At 38.9% G+C, this 18431-nt stretch overlaps 1 protein-coding gene across 3 annotated transcripts in view; it reads left to right on the top strand.

The window, feature by feature from the left end:
* The window catches only part of LOC129769273 (myotubularin-related protein 8), a 51959-nt gene that overhangs the window by 19703 nt on the left and 13825 nt on the right, over window positions 1–18431 (top strand). For all 3 annotated transcript variants that reach the window (XM_055771401.1, XM_055771399.1, XM_055771400.1), the window contains exon 2: window positions 14349–14465. In XM_055771401.1, the coding sequence (XP_055627376.1) occupies window positions 14349–14465 (117 nt within the window). The remainder of the gene's footprint in view (window positions 1–14348; window positions 14466–18431) is intronic.

Below are 18431 nucleotides of genomic sequence, written 5' to 3'. Positions count from 1 at the left end.
CCAAACCGATATAATTGTCCTCAGATTTTCGCGAAAAGTGGTAGTTTTGTTCCTTATCGCAAAATATGAGACCCATATTTTTTTATTAGGGTTTCCATTTCCATTTTAGAGTAGTCCATAAATTTTTTTTTCTCTATTTTCCAAAAATGGCTTTTTTTTAATTCATAACTTGTCACCCACTGAACCGATTTAGGCATATCAAATTGAAGCAATGAACTAGTCTTCTTCAAAAAATACTACATTTCCTAAAAAATGGTCCGAAAAATCAATTTTTTCACCACAAAAATTCATAACTTTTGAGCCACTGGCTCGATTCAGATGATCGGCATATAAAATCAAAGCCAAAGAGTGTTTGAAAAAATATTATACTTGAAAAAAAAATCTATTTCCGTTTTCGTAATTATTTGTAATTGTTTTTCATAGCTTAGATGATTTTGGGATCAAGGACGCTATATATTTTTTATATATTTTTTTTTTGAAAACTGAGGTTTTTTCACATAACATATCCTAAGGTGAGGTGTGTTTTTCGTTTTTGAGTTGTGATTTTTCAAGTTTAACATGTTTTCAGTTTTCTGGGTTACATCTATGTGACTAGAATCCGATTTTTACGCAAGTGTGGTATTCAACACCAGATTGCTCAAGCAAGTCATTTTGACTGCTTTTCAATTTCAATTAGAGTTATAATTATGACACATTATGACTCAAAATTTTCTTAAAAAGTCCAGACTTTTTGTACAACTTATATATAAATTAATTAACTTCTCTAGAGTATAAGGTACTTAAAACTGAAAATATATAGGATTGAATAATATCAACTGCCGATCAAGTAATAATAAGGCAATTCGAACAATAAATATATTTCCAATAATTATATAAGATGTGGATATAGAGCCGGTATTTCCTAAAAGAGTTAAAAGTAAATGACCAGCAATTATATGATGACACAATTTCTTAAAAAGCTGTGACTTTTTGTACAACTTATTAATAAACGTATTACAAAAAGTCACAACTTTTGAAGAAATTGTCATGATTGTGGCATGTTTATTTTGTTATTGTATGTTACGTAAAAAAACATTAAAGAAAAAATAGAGCGCCCTCGATCCCGAGACCAAGTAAACTATAAAAAAACAGGAAGTGGGTTATATCTATGGTATAACCGCAAGGGTGACGTAGGACTATCGTTGATTTAGAGATCATTTGTTCGAAGTTGAATCTAAATCCATTCTGAATGAATGAATAAATGAATATTTGGGGGACTTCGAAAACGAGAGCGTTACGTTGGAGGCACAAGGATTTATGCATCCAATATAGGATACGAAAAACCTTGTTCTGAAGAATAATCTTCAGAAGCTAACCTGCTAACTGTACTTGATTGACAAATCACAAACCCAAATGTATTATATGGATATTTTATGGATAGAAAACATTAAAATAAACTCTTTCGCTTGAATGTAATTTTCAATTCCAAGGGGAACTGGCAGATTATTTTCCACCAACGATTAGATATTTCCACATTTTCCTCGATACTGGAAGCCCACCAGTGGTTAATACTAACTCGATAACCACCTGTTAATAGTACTTGATTGAAAAATATTTGGTCACAGTGTTACACGGATAGAAAACATTCAAATAAACTCTTTTACATGAATGTATTTTTGAATTCCTAGAGGAACTGGCAGATTATTTTCCAGCAATGATTAGATCTTTCCGGAACTTTCTCGATGCTGAATGGCATCCAAACGGAAAGAATTCTGCGCGTGTATGTGTCGATCCTTCGCCGTCCACCTCCTCCAGCACGTTAGGCAACGATGTTGTCTTGTCGATGTCCTCACGAAAAATGAATGTGTCTCACCACCAGAATATCGCTTAAGTATGCTTTTTGTGTGTGATTGAATCGAGAGAAGGTGTGGTTTACGATGGCAATTTGGAAGGCAAACTAGAGGGGAATGAACTCTCTGAGCTCGGAACTTTCGGCGACTGAGCAATAATCGATTGCGGGCGCATACAATATTGGATACGGAAATATCCTACTGATGGGGAAGAATAATCTTCTGAAGCTATCCTGTTAATTGCGATTGATTGAAAAATCACAAAACCAAATGTATTTGGTCACAGTGTTACATGGATAGAAAACATTCAAATAAACTCTTTCACATGAATGTATTTTTAAATTCCCAGAGGAACTGGCAGATTATTTTCAGTAACGATTAGATATTTCCACATTTTCCTCGATACTGGAAGCCCACCAGTGGTTAATACTAACTCGATAACCACCTGTTAATAGTACTTGATTGAAACATATTTGGTCACAGTGTTACATGGATAGAAAACATTCAATTAAACTCTTTCACATGAATATATTTTGAAAATTCCCAAAGGAACTGGCAGATTAGTTTCAGTAACGATTAGATATTTCCACATTTTCCTCGATACTGGAAGCCCACCAGTGGTTAATACTAACTCGATAACCACCTGTTAATAGCACTTGATTGAAATATATTTGGTCACAGTGTTACATGGATAGAAAACATTCAATTAAAATCTTTTACATGAATATATTTTGAAAATTCCCAAAGGAACTGGCAGATTATTTTCCAGCAATGATTAGATCTTTCCGGAACTTTCTCGATGGTGAATGGCATCCAAACGGAAATAATTCTGCGCGTGTATGTGTCGATCCTTCGCCGTCCACCTCCTCCAGCACGTTAGGCAACGATGTTGTCTTGTCGATGTCCTCACGAAAAATGAATGTGTCTCACCACCAGAATATCGCTTAAGTATGCTTTTTGTGTGTGATTGAATCGAGAGAAGGTGTGGTTTACGATGGCAATTTGGAAGGCAAACTAGAGGGGAATGAACTCTCTGAGCTCGGAACTTTCGGCGACTGAGCAATAATCGATTGCGGGCGCATACAATATTGGATACGGAAATATCCTACTGATGGGGAAGAATAATCTTCTGAAGCTATCCTGTTAATTGCGATTGATTGAAAAATCACAAAACCAAATGTATTTGGTCACAGTGTTACATGGATAGAAAACATTCAAATAAACTCTTTCACATGAATGTATTTTCAAATTCCCAGAGGAACTGGCAGATTATTTTCAGTAACGATTAGATATTTCCACATTTTCCTCGATACTGGAAGCCCACCAGTGGTTAATACTAACTCGATAACCACCTGTTAATAGTACTTGATTGAAACATATTTGGTCACAGTGTTACATGGATAGAAAACATTCAATTAAACTCTTTCACATGAATATATTTTGAAAATTCCCAAAGGAACTGGCAGATTATTTTCCAGCAATGATTAGATCTTTCCGGAACTTTCTCGATGCTGAATGGCATCCTAACGGAAAAAGTTCTGCGCGTGTATGTGTCGATCCTTCGCCGTCCACCTCCTCCAGCACGTTAGGCAACGATGTTGTCTTGTCGATGTCCTCACGAAAAATGAATGTGTCTCACCACCAGAATATCGCTTAAGTATGCTTTTTGTGTGTGATTGAATCGAGAGAAGGTGTGGTTTACGATGGCAATTTGGAAGGCAAACTAGAGGGGAATGAACTCTCTGAGCTCGGAACTTTCGGCGACTGAGCAATAATCGATTGCGGGCGCATACAATATTGGATACGGAAATATCCTACTGATGGGGAAGAATAATCTGCTAGCTCGATAACCACCTGTTAATAGCACTTGATTGAAATATATTTGGTCACAGTATTACATGGATAGAAAACATTCAATTAAACTCTTTCACATGAATATATTTTGAAAATTCCCAGAGGAACTGGTAGATTATTTTCAGTAACGATTAGATATTTCCACATTTTCCTCGATACTGGAAGCCCACCAGTGGTTAATGCCAACTCGATAACCACCTGTTAATAGCACTTGATTGAAACATATTTGGTCACAGTGTAACATGGATAGAAAACATTCAATTAAACTCTTTCACATGAATATATTTTGAAAATTCCCAAAGGAACTGGCAGATTATTTTCCAGCAATGATTAGATCTTTCCGGAACTTTCTCGATGCTGAATGGCATCCTAACGGAAAGAGTTCTGCGCGTGTATGTGTCGATCCTTCGCCGTCCACCTCCTCCAGCACGTTAGGCAACGATGTTGTCTTGTCGATGTCCTCACGAAAAATGAATGTGTCTCACCACCAGAATATCGCTTAAGTATGCTTTTTGTGTGTGATTGAATCGAGAGAAGGTGTGGTTTACGATGGCAATTTGGAAGGCAAACTAGAGGGGAATGAACTCTCTGAGCTCGGAACTTTCGGCGACTGAGCAATAATCGATTGCGGGCGCATACAATATTGGATACGGAAATATCCTACTGATGGGGAAGAATAATCTTCTGAAGCTATCCTGTTAATTGCGATTGATTGAAAAATCACAAAACCAAATGTATTTGGTCACAGTGTTACATGGATAGAAAACATTCAAATAAACTCTTTCACATGAATGTATTTTTAAATTCCCAGAGGAACTGGCAGATTATTTTCAGTAACGATTAGATATTTCCACATTTTCCTCGATACTGGAAGCCCACCAGTGGTTAATACTAACTCGATAACCACCTGTTAATAGTACTTGATTGAAACATATTTGGTCACAGTGTTACATGGATAGAAAACATTCAATTAAACTCTTTCACATGAATATATTTTGAAAATTCCCAAAGGAACTGGCAGATTAGTTTCAGTAACGATTAGATATTTCCACATTTTCCTCGATACTGGAAGCCCACCAGTGGTTAATACTAACTCGATAACCACCTGTTAATAGCACTTGATTGAAATATATTTGGTCACAGTGTTACATGGATAGAAAACATTCAATTAAAATCTTTTACATGAATATATTTTGAAAATTCCCAAAGGAACTGGCAGATTATTTTCCAGCAATGATTAGATCTTTCCGGAACTTTCTCGATGGTGAATGGCATCCAAACGGAAATAATTCTGCGCGTGTATGTGTCGATCCTTCGCCGTCCACCTCCTCCAGCACGTTAGGCAACGATGTTGTCTTGTCGATGTCCTCACGAAAAATGAATGTGTCTCACCACCAGAATATCGCTTAAGTATGCTTTTTGTGTGTGATTGAATCGAGAGAAGGTGTGGTTTACGATGGCAATTTGGAAGGCAAACTAGAGGGGAATGAACTCTCTGAGCTCGGAACTTTCGGCGACTGAGCAATAATCGATTGCGGGCGCATACAATATTGGATACGGAAATATCCTACTGATGGGGAAGAATAATCTTCTGAAGCTATCCTGTTAATTGCGATTGATTGAAAAATCACAAAACCAAATGTATTTGGTCACAGTGTTACATGGATAGAAAACATTCAAATAAACTCTTTCACATGAATGTATTTTCAAATTCCCAGAGGAACTGGCAGATTATTTTCAGTAACGATTAGATATTTCCACATTTTCCTCGATACTGGAAGCCCACCAGTGGTTAATACTAACTCGATAACCACCTGTTAATAGTACTTGATTGAAACATATTTGGTCACAGTGTTACATGGATAGAAAACATTCAATTAAACTCTTTCACATGAATATATTTTGAAAATTCCCAAAGGAACTGGCAGATTATTTTCCAGCAATGATTAGATCTTTCCGGAACTTTCTCGATGCTGAATGGCATCCTAACGGAAAAAGTTCTGCGCGTGTATGTGTCGATCCTTCGCCGTCCACCTCCTCCAGCACGTTAGGCAACGATGTTGTCTTGTCGATGTCCTCACGAAAAATGAATGTGTCTCACCACCAGAATATCGCTTAAGTATGCTTTTTGTGTGTGATTGAATCGAGAGAAGGTGTGGTTTACGATGGCAATTTGGAAGGCAAACTAGAGGGGAATGAACTCTCTGAGCTCGGAACTTTCGGCGACTGAGCAATAATCGATTGCGGGCGCATACAATATTGGATACGGAAATATCCTACTGATGGGGAAGAATAATCTGCTAGCTCGATAACCACCTGTTAATAGCACTTGATTGAAATATATTTGGTCACAGTATTACATGGATAGAAAACATTCAATTAAACTCTTTCACATGAATATATTTTGAAAATTCCCAGAGGAACTGGTAGATTATTTTCAGTAACGATTAGATATTTCCACATTTTCCTCGATACTGGAAGCCCACCAGTGGTTAATGCCAACTCGATAACCACCTGTTAATAGCACTTGATTGAAACATATTTGGTCACAGTGTAACATGGATAGAAAACATTCAATTAAACTCTTTCACATGAATATATTTTGAAAATTCCCAAAGGAACTGGCAGATTATTTTCCAGCAATGATTAGATCTTTCCGGAACTTTCTCGATGCTGAATGGCATCCTAACGGAAAGAGTTCTGCGCGTGTATGTGTCGATCCTTCGCCGTCCACCTCCTCCAGCACGTTAGGCAACGATGTTGTCTTGTCGATGTCCTCACGAAAAATGAATGTGTCTCACCACCAGAATATCGCTTAAGTATGCTTTTTGTGTGTGATTGAATCGAGAGAAGGTGTGGTTTACGATGGCAATTTGGAAGGCAAACTAGAGGGGAATGAACTCTCTGAGCTCGAAACTTTCGGCGACTGAGCAATAATCGATTGCGGGCGCATACAATATTGGATACGGAAATATCCTACTGATGGGGAAGAATAATCTTCTGAAGCTATCCTGTTAATTGCGATTGATTGAAAAACCACAAAACCAAATGTATTTGGTCACAGTGTTACATGGATAGAAAACATTCAATTAAACTCTTTCACATGAATATATTTTGAAAATTCCCAAAGGAACTGGCAGATTATTTTCAGTAACGATTAGATATTTCCTCATTTTCCTCGATACTGGAAGCCCACCAGTGGTTAATGCTAACTCGATAACCACTTGTTAATAGCACTTGATTGAAATATATTTGGTCACAGTGTTACATGGATAGAAAACATTCAATTAAACTCTTTCACATGAATATATTTTGAAAATTCCCAGAGGAACTGGCAGATTATTTTCAGTAACGAGATATTTCCACATTTTCCTCGATACTGGAAGCCCACCAGTGGTTAATGCCAACTCGATAACCAGCTGTTAATAGCCGCGCGTGTATGTGTGTGTAGCGATGTCTTCCCAGGGAACCGTTTGTGGCATCACTCTCCTCCTGATAGATTCCCTTTTGGCCTAGGATGCTATTTCCACATTTTCCTCGATACTGGAAGCCCACCAGTGGTTAATGCCAACTCGATAACCACCTGTTAATAGCCGCGCGTGTATGTGTGTGTAGCGATGTCTTCCCAGGGAACCGCTTGTGGCATCACTCTCCTCCTGATAGATTCCCTTCTGGCCTAGGGTGCACAAACAGGCTCTTGGTGACACCGTTCATCCGCGCTTTCATGATAAATAAAGAGCTTCACCGCAACAGCGACAACATGCTCCAATCGCTGTTCAATTAGAACTGAGTGGATTTCCGAGCGCCGCTCGCTTATATACCGATTGGTGATTTCAATAGCCTGTTTTGAAAGCAATTTTAAGACTATTAAAACAAGTTTTTGGATCAAAAAGTAACAAGTATATAACGCGTAGACATTTTATCTTTCGAATGAAGTGTTTATCATACCATTTCGTTCAGTTGTTTAGGAGCTATTAACGCTCAAAATCTCGGTCTCCGGCGTAACGCTTTCGTTTTCGAAACTTTGATTTTACACCCCGGTATAGAAATGAAAGACGTAGTCCTACGTCAAAACCAATGCAATCAAAAATAAAAAATCCAAAATTTTTGCAAGTGTAATATTTTTATAAGAATATTATTGGCATTAATTTGATATGTCGAACATCTGAATCGGTACAGTAATTCGAAGGTTATAATTTTTTGAAAAAAAATCACTTTTGGAGAAAAGAGAGATTTTTCGGACCACCCTAAAAAAGAACTGGTCACCCTAATCAAAAAAAATAAAAAATAGACGTAGACGTAGACGACGTTCTTAAAACAAGAAGCAAAATAAAAGCAGTTATCTTTAATGATTTTGAATAAAGCTCTCACCGTTTGAAGCGATGGGTGAGAAAATGAAAATATATAGAGGTATACAAATATACCTATCCCCATTAAGGTTTTAAAGCTTAATTGCTTCGACAACTCGCAAGCAGATCGGTCGAACCTATATTTGATCCGATACAGGTGTTTTTTTACATCCGTTTCTAGTGTGTATTTTTTCATCTGGTGCGCTGCGAGCGAAGTAAAGCTCATAAAAAGTGGTGCGCTATCGAGACAATCCGGCAGCAAGACACATCATCACACACGCTACACAGCGGCGGCAAGTAGAAGTTTATTTTCCTCTTTCTTCTTCCATCATTCTGAATAGCTTCTGTGCACGATTTACACCATTGTTTAAACTTTGTGTTTACCAAATCGGCAAGCGTTGGCATTAGGGGTGTCCATTTTGATACATCACCGTTGAACTATTATTGGAACTTTTTTCATTTTCAAATTACACATAATAACAAAAATTGAAATAAATAAAATTTTCAACAATAACTAATATAGTAATATAATTTCTTTTACTAATTTATATATTCCAAATTATTATATTCTGTTCATATCGAACAGTTGTCTACTTCTTCGTTTTTATTAATATGGCAGAGGGCGGGGAGGATCCCCCATCCACGCCAAAGAATATATCAGATAATGAACCTCCTCCTGAAGTGCTCTTCATTGAGGAGGATGAAACAGAAGATGAGGAGGAAAATTCTGTTTACGAGATAGAAAGCTCTGAAGATGAGGAAAAAGACGAGAAGCTGGTTTTTCGTCTAAAAGAATACCCTGATGGCGCCAAAGGTCCATTTATCGTATACTTTAGACGAAAATCCAAACCTCTTAACGTCATTCGCATCTCAAAAGAGTTGACACAGAAATTTTCCGAAGTTACCGAGATTACTCGGATGGGGCCAGACAAATTACGAGTTGTCGTCTCCAGCAGAACCCAAGCGAATGAAATAACGCGCTGTGATCTCTTTGCGATCGAGTATCGCGTATACGTACCCTGTTGCAACGTTGAAATAGACGGTGTAATAAACGAAAAGGGTTTGACTCGAAAAGAGATACTCGATGGTGTCGCTTCAAGAATTCTTCACTTAAAAGTGTGAAAGATTCTTGCATGCGATCGACTGAAATCTGTGTCACTTAAAAATGACAAACGAGTCCTCAATCGGACAAACTCTTTTCGTGTGACATTTGAGGGTTCCGCCCTTCCTAACTACGTTGCAATAGGTGCACTTCGTTTACCTGTTCGGTTGTTTGTACCCCGGGTAATGAAATGCAACAAATGTATGCAACTCGGTCACACGGCCGCCTATTGTTGCAACAAAAAACGTTGCGCAGATTGTGGAGAGAGCCATGATGAGAATCCTTGCCCGAAAGAGCGCAAGTGTCTTCATTGCGGCGGGACTCCTCATGATCTTACTCAATGCCCGGTGTACATACAACGAGGGGAAAAAATCAAGCGTTCCTTAAAAGAACGTTCCAAGCGGACTTATGCAGAAATGCTTAAGAGTCCCGTTCCAACGACTCAGGACAATCCCTACTCCATTCTGCAGAACGACGAGCCTGTTGATGACGCTCCCAATGCAGGAAGTTCCGGTACATCGCAGGGTGCCATCAGGAAAAGAAAAATTACTTCTTTTCCTTCACTCCCCAGAAAGAAAACCGAAACTTCCCAAGTTGGAATGAAAACTCGAATCGAACGTGCTGAGAATAGACCGAAGCAAGTACCTCCTGGTTTAAGCGGTTCTTCTACGCACCAGGGGTCCTCAGCACTTCCCGGAGCAGCACCCAACACGTCTGCTCCTTTTTCGCGGTCGAGGCAACAGCCACAATCTGGCTTGCTTGCGCTTTCTGACCTGGTGGACAACATTTTAAATGCTTTAAATATAAACGACCCTCTTAAAAGCATAGTTTTATGTTTGCTTCCGATTGTGAGAACATTTTTGAAAGAAAAATGTGGTTTTTTGGCAGCGTTCATTTCCCTCGATGCCTGATTCAGTGCAAGAGGTCAAGGATTTGACCACTGTAATACAGTGGAATTGCAGAAGCATTATTCCTAAACTAGATCAGTTTAAATTTTTAGTTCACAGCTCTAACTGTGATGTATTTTCTCTCTGTGAAACATGGCTTTCTTCAGCCGATGAGCTGAATTTCCACGATTTCAACATTATTCGCCTCGATCGAAATGACTCGTTTGGTGGCGTACTATTGGGGATTAAAAAATGTCACTCCTTCTATAGAGTCACTCTCCCATCGATGACAGGCATTGAAGTTGTTGCTTGCCAGACACAAATCAATGGCAAAGACCTCTGCATTGCTTCGATATATATCCCTCCCAGAACTACGGTAGGCCGCCATCAGTTCTTTGATACTATCGAGGCAATGCCGGAGCCGCGGGTAATCTTAGGTGATTTTAACTCCCATGGAACAGCATGGGGATCACTCTACGATGACAACCGTGCCACTTTGATTTATGATCTGTGCGACAACTTCAAATTGACAGTGTTGAATACTGGGGAAGCAACCAGAATAGCCAACCCTCCTGCACGGGCAAGCATGCTAGACATATCTCTATGCTCTTCTTCGTTATCCCTGGATTGCATGTGGAAGGTAATCCAAGATCCCCACGGTAGTGATCACCTACCAATAATTTTATCGATCGCTAATGAATCAAGCTCTCGTGAGTCAGTCAATATTTCGTATGACCTCACGAAGAATATTGACTGGAGAACATTTGCGGAAATAATATCTGAAGCAATTGTTTCAATGCATGAACTTCCTCCACTCGAAGAGTATAACTTTATATCGAGTTTGATTTACGAAAGCGCACTTCAAGCTCAAAAGAAACGTGTACCGGCTACCACTTTCCGACGTCGTCCTCCATCACTTTGGTGGGACAAGGAGTGTTCAAAGGTCTACCTTGAAAAATCATCCGCTTTCAAAAAATTCAGGAAAACTGGATTAGTGGAATGGTTTCTAAAGTACCAAGCTCTAGAAGCCAAACTAAAAGGTTTGATTAAAGCAAAAAAGCGTGGATATTGGCGGAAGTTCGTCAATGGTTTGTCAAGGGAGACCGCTATGAGCACTCTTTGGAATACGGCTAGGAAAATGCGTGGCTGGAACCATACAAACGAAAGTGAGGAATACTCTGACCGTTGGATTTTTAACTTTGCAAGGAAGGTTTGCCCCGACACCGTTCCTGCACAAAACGTCGTACGCGACATTCCACTTCAAAGCGATTATGAGAATTTTTCGATGGTGGAATTCTCAATTGCCCTTCTCTCATGTAACAATTCAGCTCCGGGGTCGGACAAGATTAAATTCAACTTGTTGAAGAATCTTCCCGACTTGGCAAAACAGCGTTTGCTGAACTTGTTCAACAAGTTTCTGGAGCTGAATATTGTCCCGCATGACTGGAGACAAGTGAGAGTGATAGCCATACGGAAACCCAACAAGCCGGCTTGCGATCACAACTCGTATAGGCCGATTGCAATGTTATCCTGTATTCGTAAATTGTTAGAGAAAATGATTCTACTTCGTTTGGACAAGTGGGTCGAAACAAACAATTTGCTGTCAAATACGCAGTTCGGCTTCCGCCGAGGTAGAGGGACAAATGATTGTCTCGCGCTGCTATCTTCTGAAATCCAAATCGCATTTGCTCGCAAAGAACAAATGGCTTCCGTTTTTCTCGATATCAAAGGGGCATTTGATTCAGTTTCCATGGAAATTCTCTCAGAGAAGCTTCATAATCGTGGACTTTCACCAATTCTTAACAATTTCCTGTACAATTTACTGTCAGAAAAACACATGATTTTCTCTCATGGCAGCTCGAAATCTTTTCGTTACAGTTTTATGGGCCTACCACAAGGCTCCTGCCTAAGCCCCCTCTTGTACAGTTTTTACGTCAATGATATGGATGATTGTCTAACTAGAGACTGCACGCTGAGACAACTTGCAGACGATGGAGTTATTTCCATCACGGGTACTAATCCCGTCGTTTTGCAAAAGTCGTTGCAAGATACCCTGAACAATCTGTTCACGTGGGCCCTCAAGCTGGGTATCGAATTCTCTACGGAGAAAACTGAAATGGTCGTTTTTTCTAGGAAGCACGAACCCGCCCAATTCCAGCTTCACCTATCCGGCAAAACGATCCAACACTCTATGTTTTTCAAATACCTGGGTGTATATTTTGATTCTAAGTGTACCTGGGGGAGACACATTGCGTATTTGAAACAGAAATGCCAGCAAAGAATCAATTTTCTCCAAACAATTACCGGAACATGGTGCCCATCCAGGAGACCTCATTCAGTTGTACAAAACAACGATATTATCAGTGTTAGAATATGGCAGTTTTTGCTTCCGATCAGCTGCCAGGATTCATATTCTCAAGCTGGAGAGAATACAATATCGTTGCTTGCGTATAGCCATGGGGTGTTTGCATTCGACACATACGATGAGTCTCGAAGTTTTGGCAGGAGTACCCCCGCTTACTCTTCGGTTCACAGAATTATCCTACAGATTTCTCATCCGTTGCAAGATCATGAATCCATTGGTGATTGATAACTTCGAAAATCTACTCCAACTGACTCCTCAGTCAAGTTTTATGTCTATATACCATGAGTACCTTACCCACGACGTGCACCCTTCACCAGGCATCTCCAACCAAGTTTGCTTCCCATACTTCTGCAATTCCTCTGTCATTTTTGATCTGTCCATGCGACAAAAAATCCATGGAATCCCAGATCACCTACGCTCCGATTCTATTCCGCCGATATTTTCGGCAGAATATGGGAAAGTTGGATCTGATAAAATGTTCTTTACTGACGGTTCATTCATAAACGAGTCCACTGGCTTCGGCATCTTCAATGAAAATTCCAGTGCCTCTTTCAAACTCAAAGATCCTTGTTCCGTGTATGTCGCTGAACTGGGTGCGATATATTACGCATTAGGGATCATTGAAACATTGCCCATCGACCACTATTTTATTTTTTCAGACAGTCTCAGCTCAATAGAGGCAATCTGCTCAATGAAGGTTGATAAAGTTGAGTGTTTTGGTCGAAAAATTATTCAAGATTACCTTAGTATGGGTTCCCTCTCATTGCTCGATTCCGGGGAATGAGAAAGCGGACTCGCTAGCTAAGGTGGGCGCTTTAGAAGGCACACTTTTTGAAAGGCAAATTGCTTATAATGAATTTTTCCACATTCCTCGTCAGTATACGTTCGTAAGTTGGCAGCGCATGTGGAGTGGTGATGAGTTCGGTCGTTGGTTACACACGATTATCCCTAAGGTCTCGACGAGTGCATGGTTCAAGGGATTGAATGTAGGTCGTGATTTCATTCGCGTGATATCTCGGCTTATGTGCAATCACTACAACCTAAACGCGCATCTCTATCGCATTGGGCTCGCAGCAAACAATCTTTGTGATTGTGGCGATGGCTACCACGACATCGAGCATGTTGTCTGGTCGTGTATCCGGTTCCATGCTGCTCGCTCTCAGCTCTCTAGAGCACTGAGAGCACAAGGCAGACAATCGGATATCCCCGTCCGGGATATCTTAGGTAGCCGGGATCCTGATCTTCTGCTTCATCTATACCTGTTCCTCAGAAACGCCGATGTCAACGTTTAATGATGTTTCCTTCGTTGTGTCCCCGTTTCATATCCCTCCTATCCGATCGATAAACTTTTACTTAGTCGCGGCAATACATACACACACTCTACAGATGCACGGGCCGAAGGTTGTGCAGTCCACTGATTATTCAACAAGAGCCAAAGGTTGTACCGCTCATGACAACTCTACACGAGCTGATGATTACGCCGCCATTCTATCCTGGATTCCTCGAGTCGAGAAAGACGCACCACGCTAGATATGGGGTACAGACTAGGGGGGCGTTGCTGATTAATGGTCAGCTGCATCCCAATAGGAAGTATCCCGTGTCGGGCACACGTACAGAGCATCGAAGACTGCGACATACCAATTATGAGAACACTTGTAATACTAACCTCGAGTCAACCGCGAGTAATCGGTTACATATTACTAACATAGTCTAAGCAAACATTGTCAAAATATTGAACTCCCGGCCCCGTTAGGCTGACGCCATATGAGCCTTAATAAAATATATATTTTGGATAAAAAAAAAAAAAAAGGTTTTAAAGCATAAGACGAGCACAAGCGTTATTCAACAAATACACATTTGTGGTGACTTACTGGTCACGATATTTTGCACTGATTGTGTCTAAAATCCAATCCTATAGTAACAATCTCAGCTCAAATAAATGTTATGTTTTTTTCGTTTCAGATTGAAAATGTTCGGATGATAGACAGGTACAACAGCAAAAATCCGACTGTGGGTGTGCTGTATCTCACAGCAACGCATTTGATTTTCGTTGATCCGGATGCAAACAAGGAAACTTGGGTAAGTAGTTTTTCCGCTCTATGGAGCAAAACCATATCATGTCGTTTCACATGCTCCTCAAGATTGAATTTTATTTTGATTTTGTTTTAAGCCTCCTCTTTTTTTAGTAAAAACAAAAGCGAAGCGTAATTCTAGTTGTATGTGATTTAGGAACGTAATCCAACTTCTATTTTAACTGGTTTTTACGAGCACTTGTAAGAAACAGACGTGTGAGTTTAGCTAAAATAATCAGCTCCACCGCACTGAGTGTGTTAAAACTCAGTGTATAAACTCAAACAAATGCGGGCATTATCAACGCTTGTGTCGAGACTAGGTTTTGCTTTTGTTGTGTTTGCTGGGTCCGAGGGTGAAATGTTGCCAATTCCAATTCGAACGGCATGTGTTATCGAGAATGGGCTCGATTTTTTTTTCTATTTGCCTTCGATTTCATATCCCAGGTTCCATCGATAGTCTCGAATTAAACTAATAAATTATCGTAGTCGCCCATAGTCGAACTACCAGAACTTATGCTTATTGTATGAAATAACTAGACTATCAAAGCACACTCCATTAGCATCGATCCACTATCTACTGCGCTATTATTTTTCGGTTCAACATGGTTCTCGGTGCCTCGATTTTCATCTCTTTGAGTTCTGATTGTCGTTGGGTTACGAAATTCGTGATACATACTGGGTCCTATGTTTTGCGATTTCACGATTGTTAACGATTTTTTGACGTAGGATTACGTCTTTCATTGCTATACTGGGGTGTAAGTTCAAAGTTTCGAAAACGAAAGCGCTACGCCGGAGACAGAGATTTCGAGCGTTAATAGCTCCTAAACAACTGAACGAAATGGTATGATTATATTCATCCGAAAGATAAACTGTGTACGCGTTATATACTTTTTACTTTTTGATCCAAAAACTTGTTTCAATAGCCTTAAAATTGCTTTCAAACAGGCTATTGCAATCACCAGTCGGTGTATAAACGAGCGCCGCTCAGAAATCCACTCAGTTATAATTGAACAGCGATTGGACCATGTTGTCGCTGTTGTGGTGAGGCTAACTTCGTTCAAAAATAATGAAAAATAATCTACCAGTTCCCCTTGGAATTGAAAAATACATTCAAGCGAAAGAGTTTATTTTAATGTTTTCTATCCATATAATACTGCGACCAAATACATTTGGTTTTGTGATTTTTCAATCAAGTGCGATCAACGTAAAACCACGTCTTTCGGCAATTTATTAGAGGTGCAATGAATCTTAGGAATTCCCGCTCTACGCGCACTGGCAAACGATGTTTACTCAACAATTTCTCAAACGAGAAATTGGTGTCGTGAGAAAGGATGAGCAAACGCAAAAATTATGTAAACTGATTTGATGCAACAGATATTTTTTCTATTGGAAATGGAATATAAATCATATCACAATACAAGCAATGTACAGCGCGGACTCGATTATGCGCAGTTTTCGATTTTTTTTTCACTGTATATAATCGAATCCTGTATATAATCGAGTAAAAACATTTTTTTTTCTATTCATTCTTCATGCATATATTGTTCGTTTATTGAAAATAAAAGAATAATTTAATTTCAATTTTAATTTAAATGATTCATCCCCTTAAAGTCAGAAAACACCTTCCTCACATGAAAACATTTTTTTTCCAGAATCCTTCAGAACGTGATAGATGATCATATTTGATGAGAAAAATCCTTCTACGCATATGTTGACAGAGTTATAGAACTTTTTTTTTGTTTCGGACTCTGTTGCCTCAAACTGGCTCTACTCTAAAGAGTACGCTACGTAAGCCAATTATGTTGCCTTCATTTGAAAGATGAGAAAATTTAGTACAGGATATAGTAGTGGAACATTTAAAGTAGTGGATTTAAATAACTGTTTTGGTAGTGAAAATTTCAAAGTTATCATTTGTAATGTGTGTTTATTAATTTTATTCCAAAAATTCATATAGAACTTGATTGTTTTCATCAAGTTCTCAAACCACTCTACTATCTGTTCTTTGACACCCAACTTCTATCTTTCTTAATTTCGCTGCAATATCGATATAATCAATTCCTGGTGAAAATTCAAGCAAAATCTTCGAGAATCACGATTTTCACCCCACTGTACATATAATAGCCACTTGAATTCCACTTAATGTTCAAAGGTTACATTTTCTCTTGAAACAAGTCATATATGAACTGTAAAAACAATTTTTTTTTCAAACTGTATAGAATTGAGTTCAAAATTGTATATAATCGAATCATATATAATCGAGTCTGTATATAATTGCATCTGTATATAATCGAGTCCGACCTGTATTATGTTTTATACAACTTTTGTGTGATTGTTTCTTTTGCTGAATATTGTGCCTCCAAAGTAACACTCTCGTTTTCGAAGGCTCTCAAATATTCATTTATTTATTCATTCAGAATTGATTCAGTTGCAACTAAAAACAAATGATCACTAATTCAACGATAGTCTTACGCCACCCTTGCGGTTATACCACAGATATAACCCACTTCCTGTTTTTTTAAATTTCATTGATTTGCAAAACTGTTCATAATACCGTAATACTTTTACCAGCTCGGTTACAAGCCGTATTTTCTAACGTCGTTCTTATTCATCCTGTCAAATATGTACCGGGAATTTGTGGTTTTAAAAAAATATTTTATCTATCATCTTAATTTATATTATCGCCTTCAAAATCTGAAGCCATACACTTTCCAGTCCACATTTCCATCCAGTCATCGAAACACTTTTTATAGTTGTCCATTTGCTTGATTAGTTCTCGAGTTATGCAGAAATTTGTGTTATCGATCCCTGAAAACTCTATATGCCAAATTTGGTTCCATTTGTTTGATTAGTTCTCGAGTTGTTCAGCACCCTCCCGTCCCCCTCTTTAGAGAGGGGGAAGGAGTGTTAAACCACCATAAAAAAGTTTATTGCTCCCTAAAACCTCCACATGTCAAATTTGGTTCCGTTTGCTTGATTAGTTCTTGAATTATGCAGAAATGTATACTTCATTTGTATGGCAGTCCCCCTCCCCTCAGAGAGAGGAGAGAAGTGTCTATTCACCATAGAAACATTTCGTGTCCCCTAAAACCAGTTATTATGCGTTAGAAGAATTTGATCGTTCAAGCATGTCTTCAGCCACTTGATTGCCACTTTATCATAAATTCATTACGAAGCGGTAACGGGCTATCCTCACCCTTAGGCTACCTGATGCCGAATGATGACCGTTGCAAAGTGGAGAGCGAATTATATCCATGTTGGCTGCCAGGAGAATCACACAGTGGTGTGGCTAGCAGCGCAAGATTGTTTCACTTCTCTTCGGAATTCCGCTGTACCACCGTTGTATGTGATATCAGCGTATCAATGGTATTGATGCATTCAAATCGTATTCCGCTGTTACTCTAGTTGCCTGTTCCGGTCGGTACCATCTGAGGAGCACGAATTGGACCAATCGAAACGTGGGTCTTAGCGCGTTTGGATAATGCTTGACATTTTACAATTGTTCAATCATAAAAAATAATTCTATATTGTGATAGACGCGTTGAAATATTTCCAATCAATTGTTGCAAACATCTTTGCGATGTATCAAGAAATGGCCATGTTTTATGCTGACGTAGGACTATCGTTGGTTTAGTGACTATTTGTTTGAAGTTGCATCTGAATCAATCCTCAATGAATAAATGAATGACTATTTGGAGGAAATCGAAAGCGTGAACATTATGTTGGAGGCGTTGGAGGTTTTGAGCCTCAATAACTCTTTGTCAACTGAACAAAGTGACATGATTATCACTTCATTCAAACAACTAAATGTCTACGAGTTATATGTCTTGAAAGCAAACTATTGATAGAGTCGAATGAATTGAAGAAGTTTTGAGTCTCTATAATTCAAGACAACAAAAACAACAAATGATTGAAATCACAAAAATTTATAAATATGAGTATCTGCTTGAAATTTCGTCTCAGTCATGATGAATAT

Source organism: Toxorhynchites rutilus, chromosome 2, assembly GCF_029784135.1.
Source record: "Toxorhynchites rutilus septentrionalis strain SRP chromosome 2, ASM2978413v1, whole genome shotgun sequence".
Classification (NCBI taxonomy): Eukaryota; Metazoa; Arthropoda; class Insecta; order Diptera; family Culicidae; genus Toxorhynchites; species Toxorhynchites rutilus.
The sequence above is the reverse complement of the archived record's forward strand: the minus strand, read 5'-3'. Positions and strand labels throughout refer to the sequence as shown.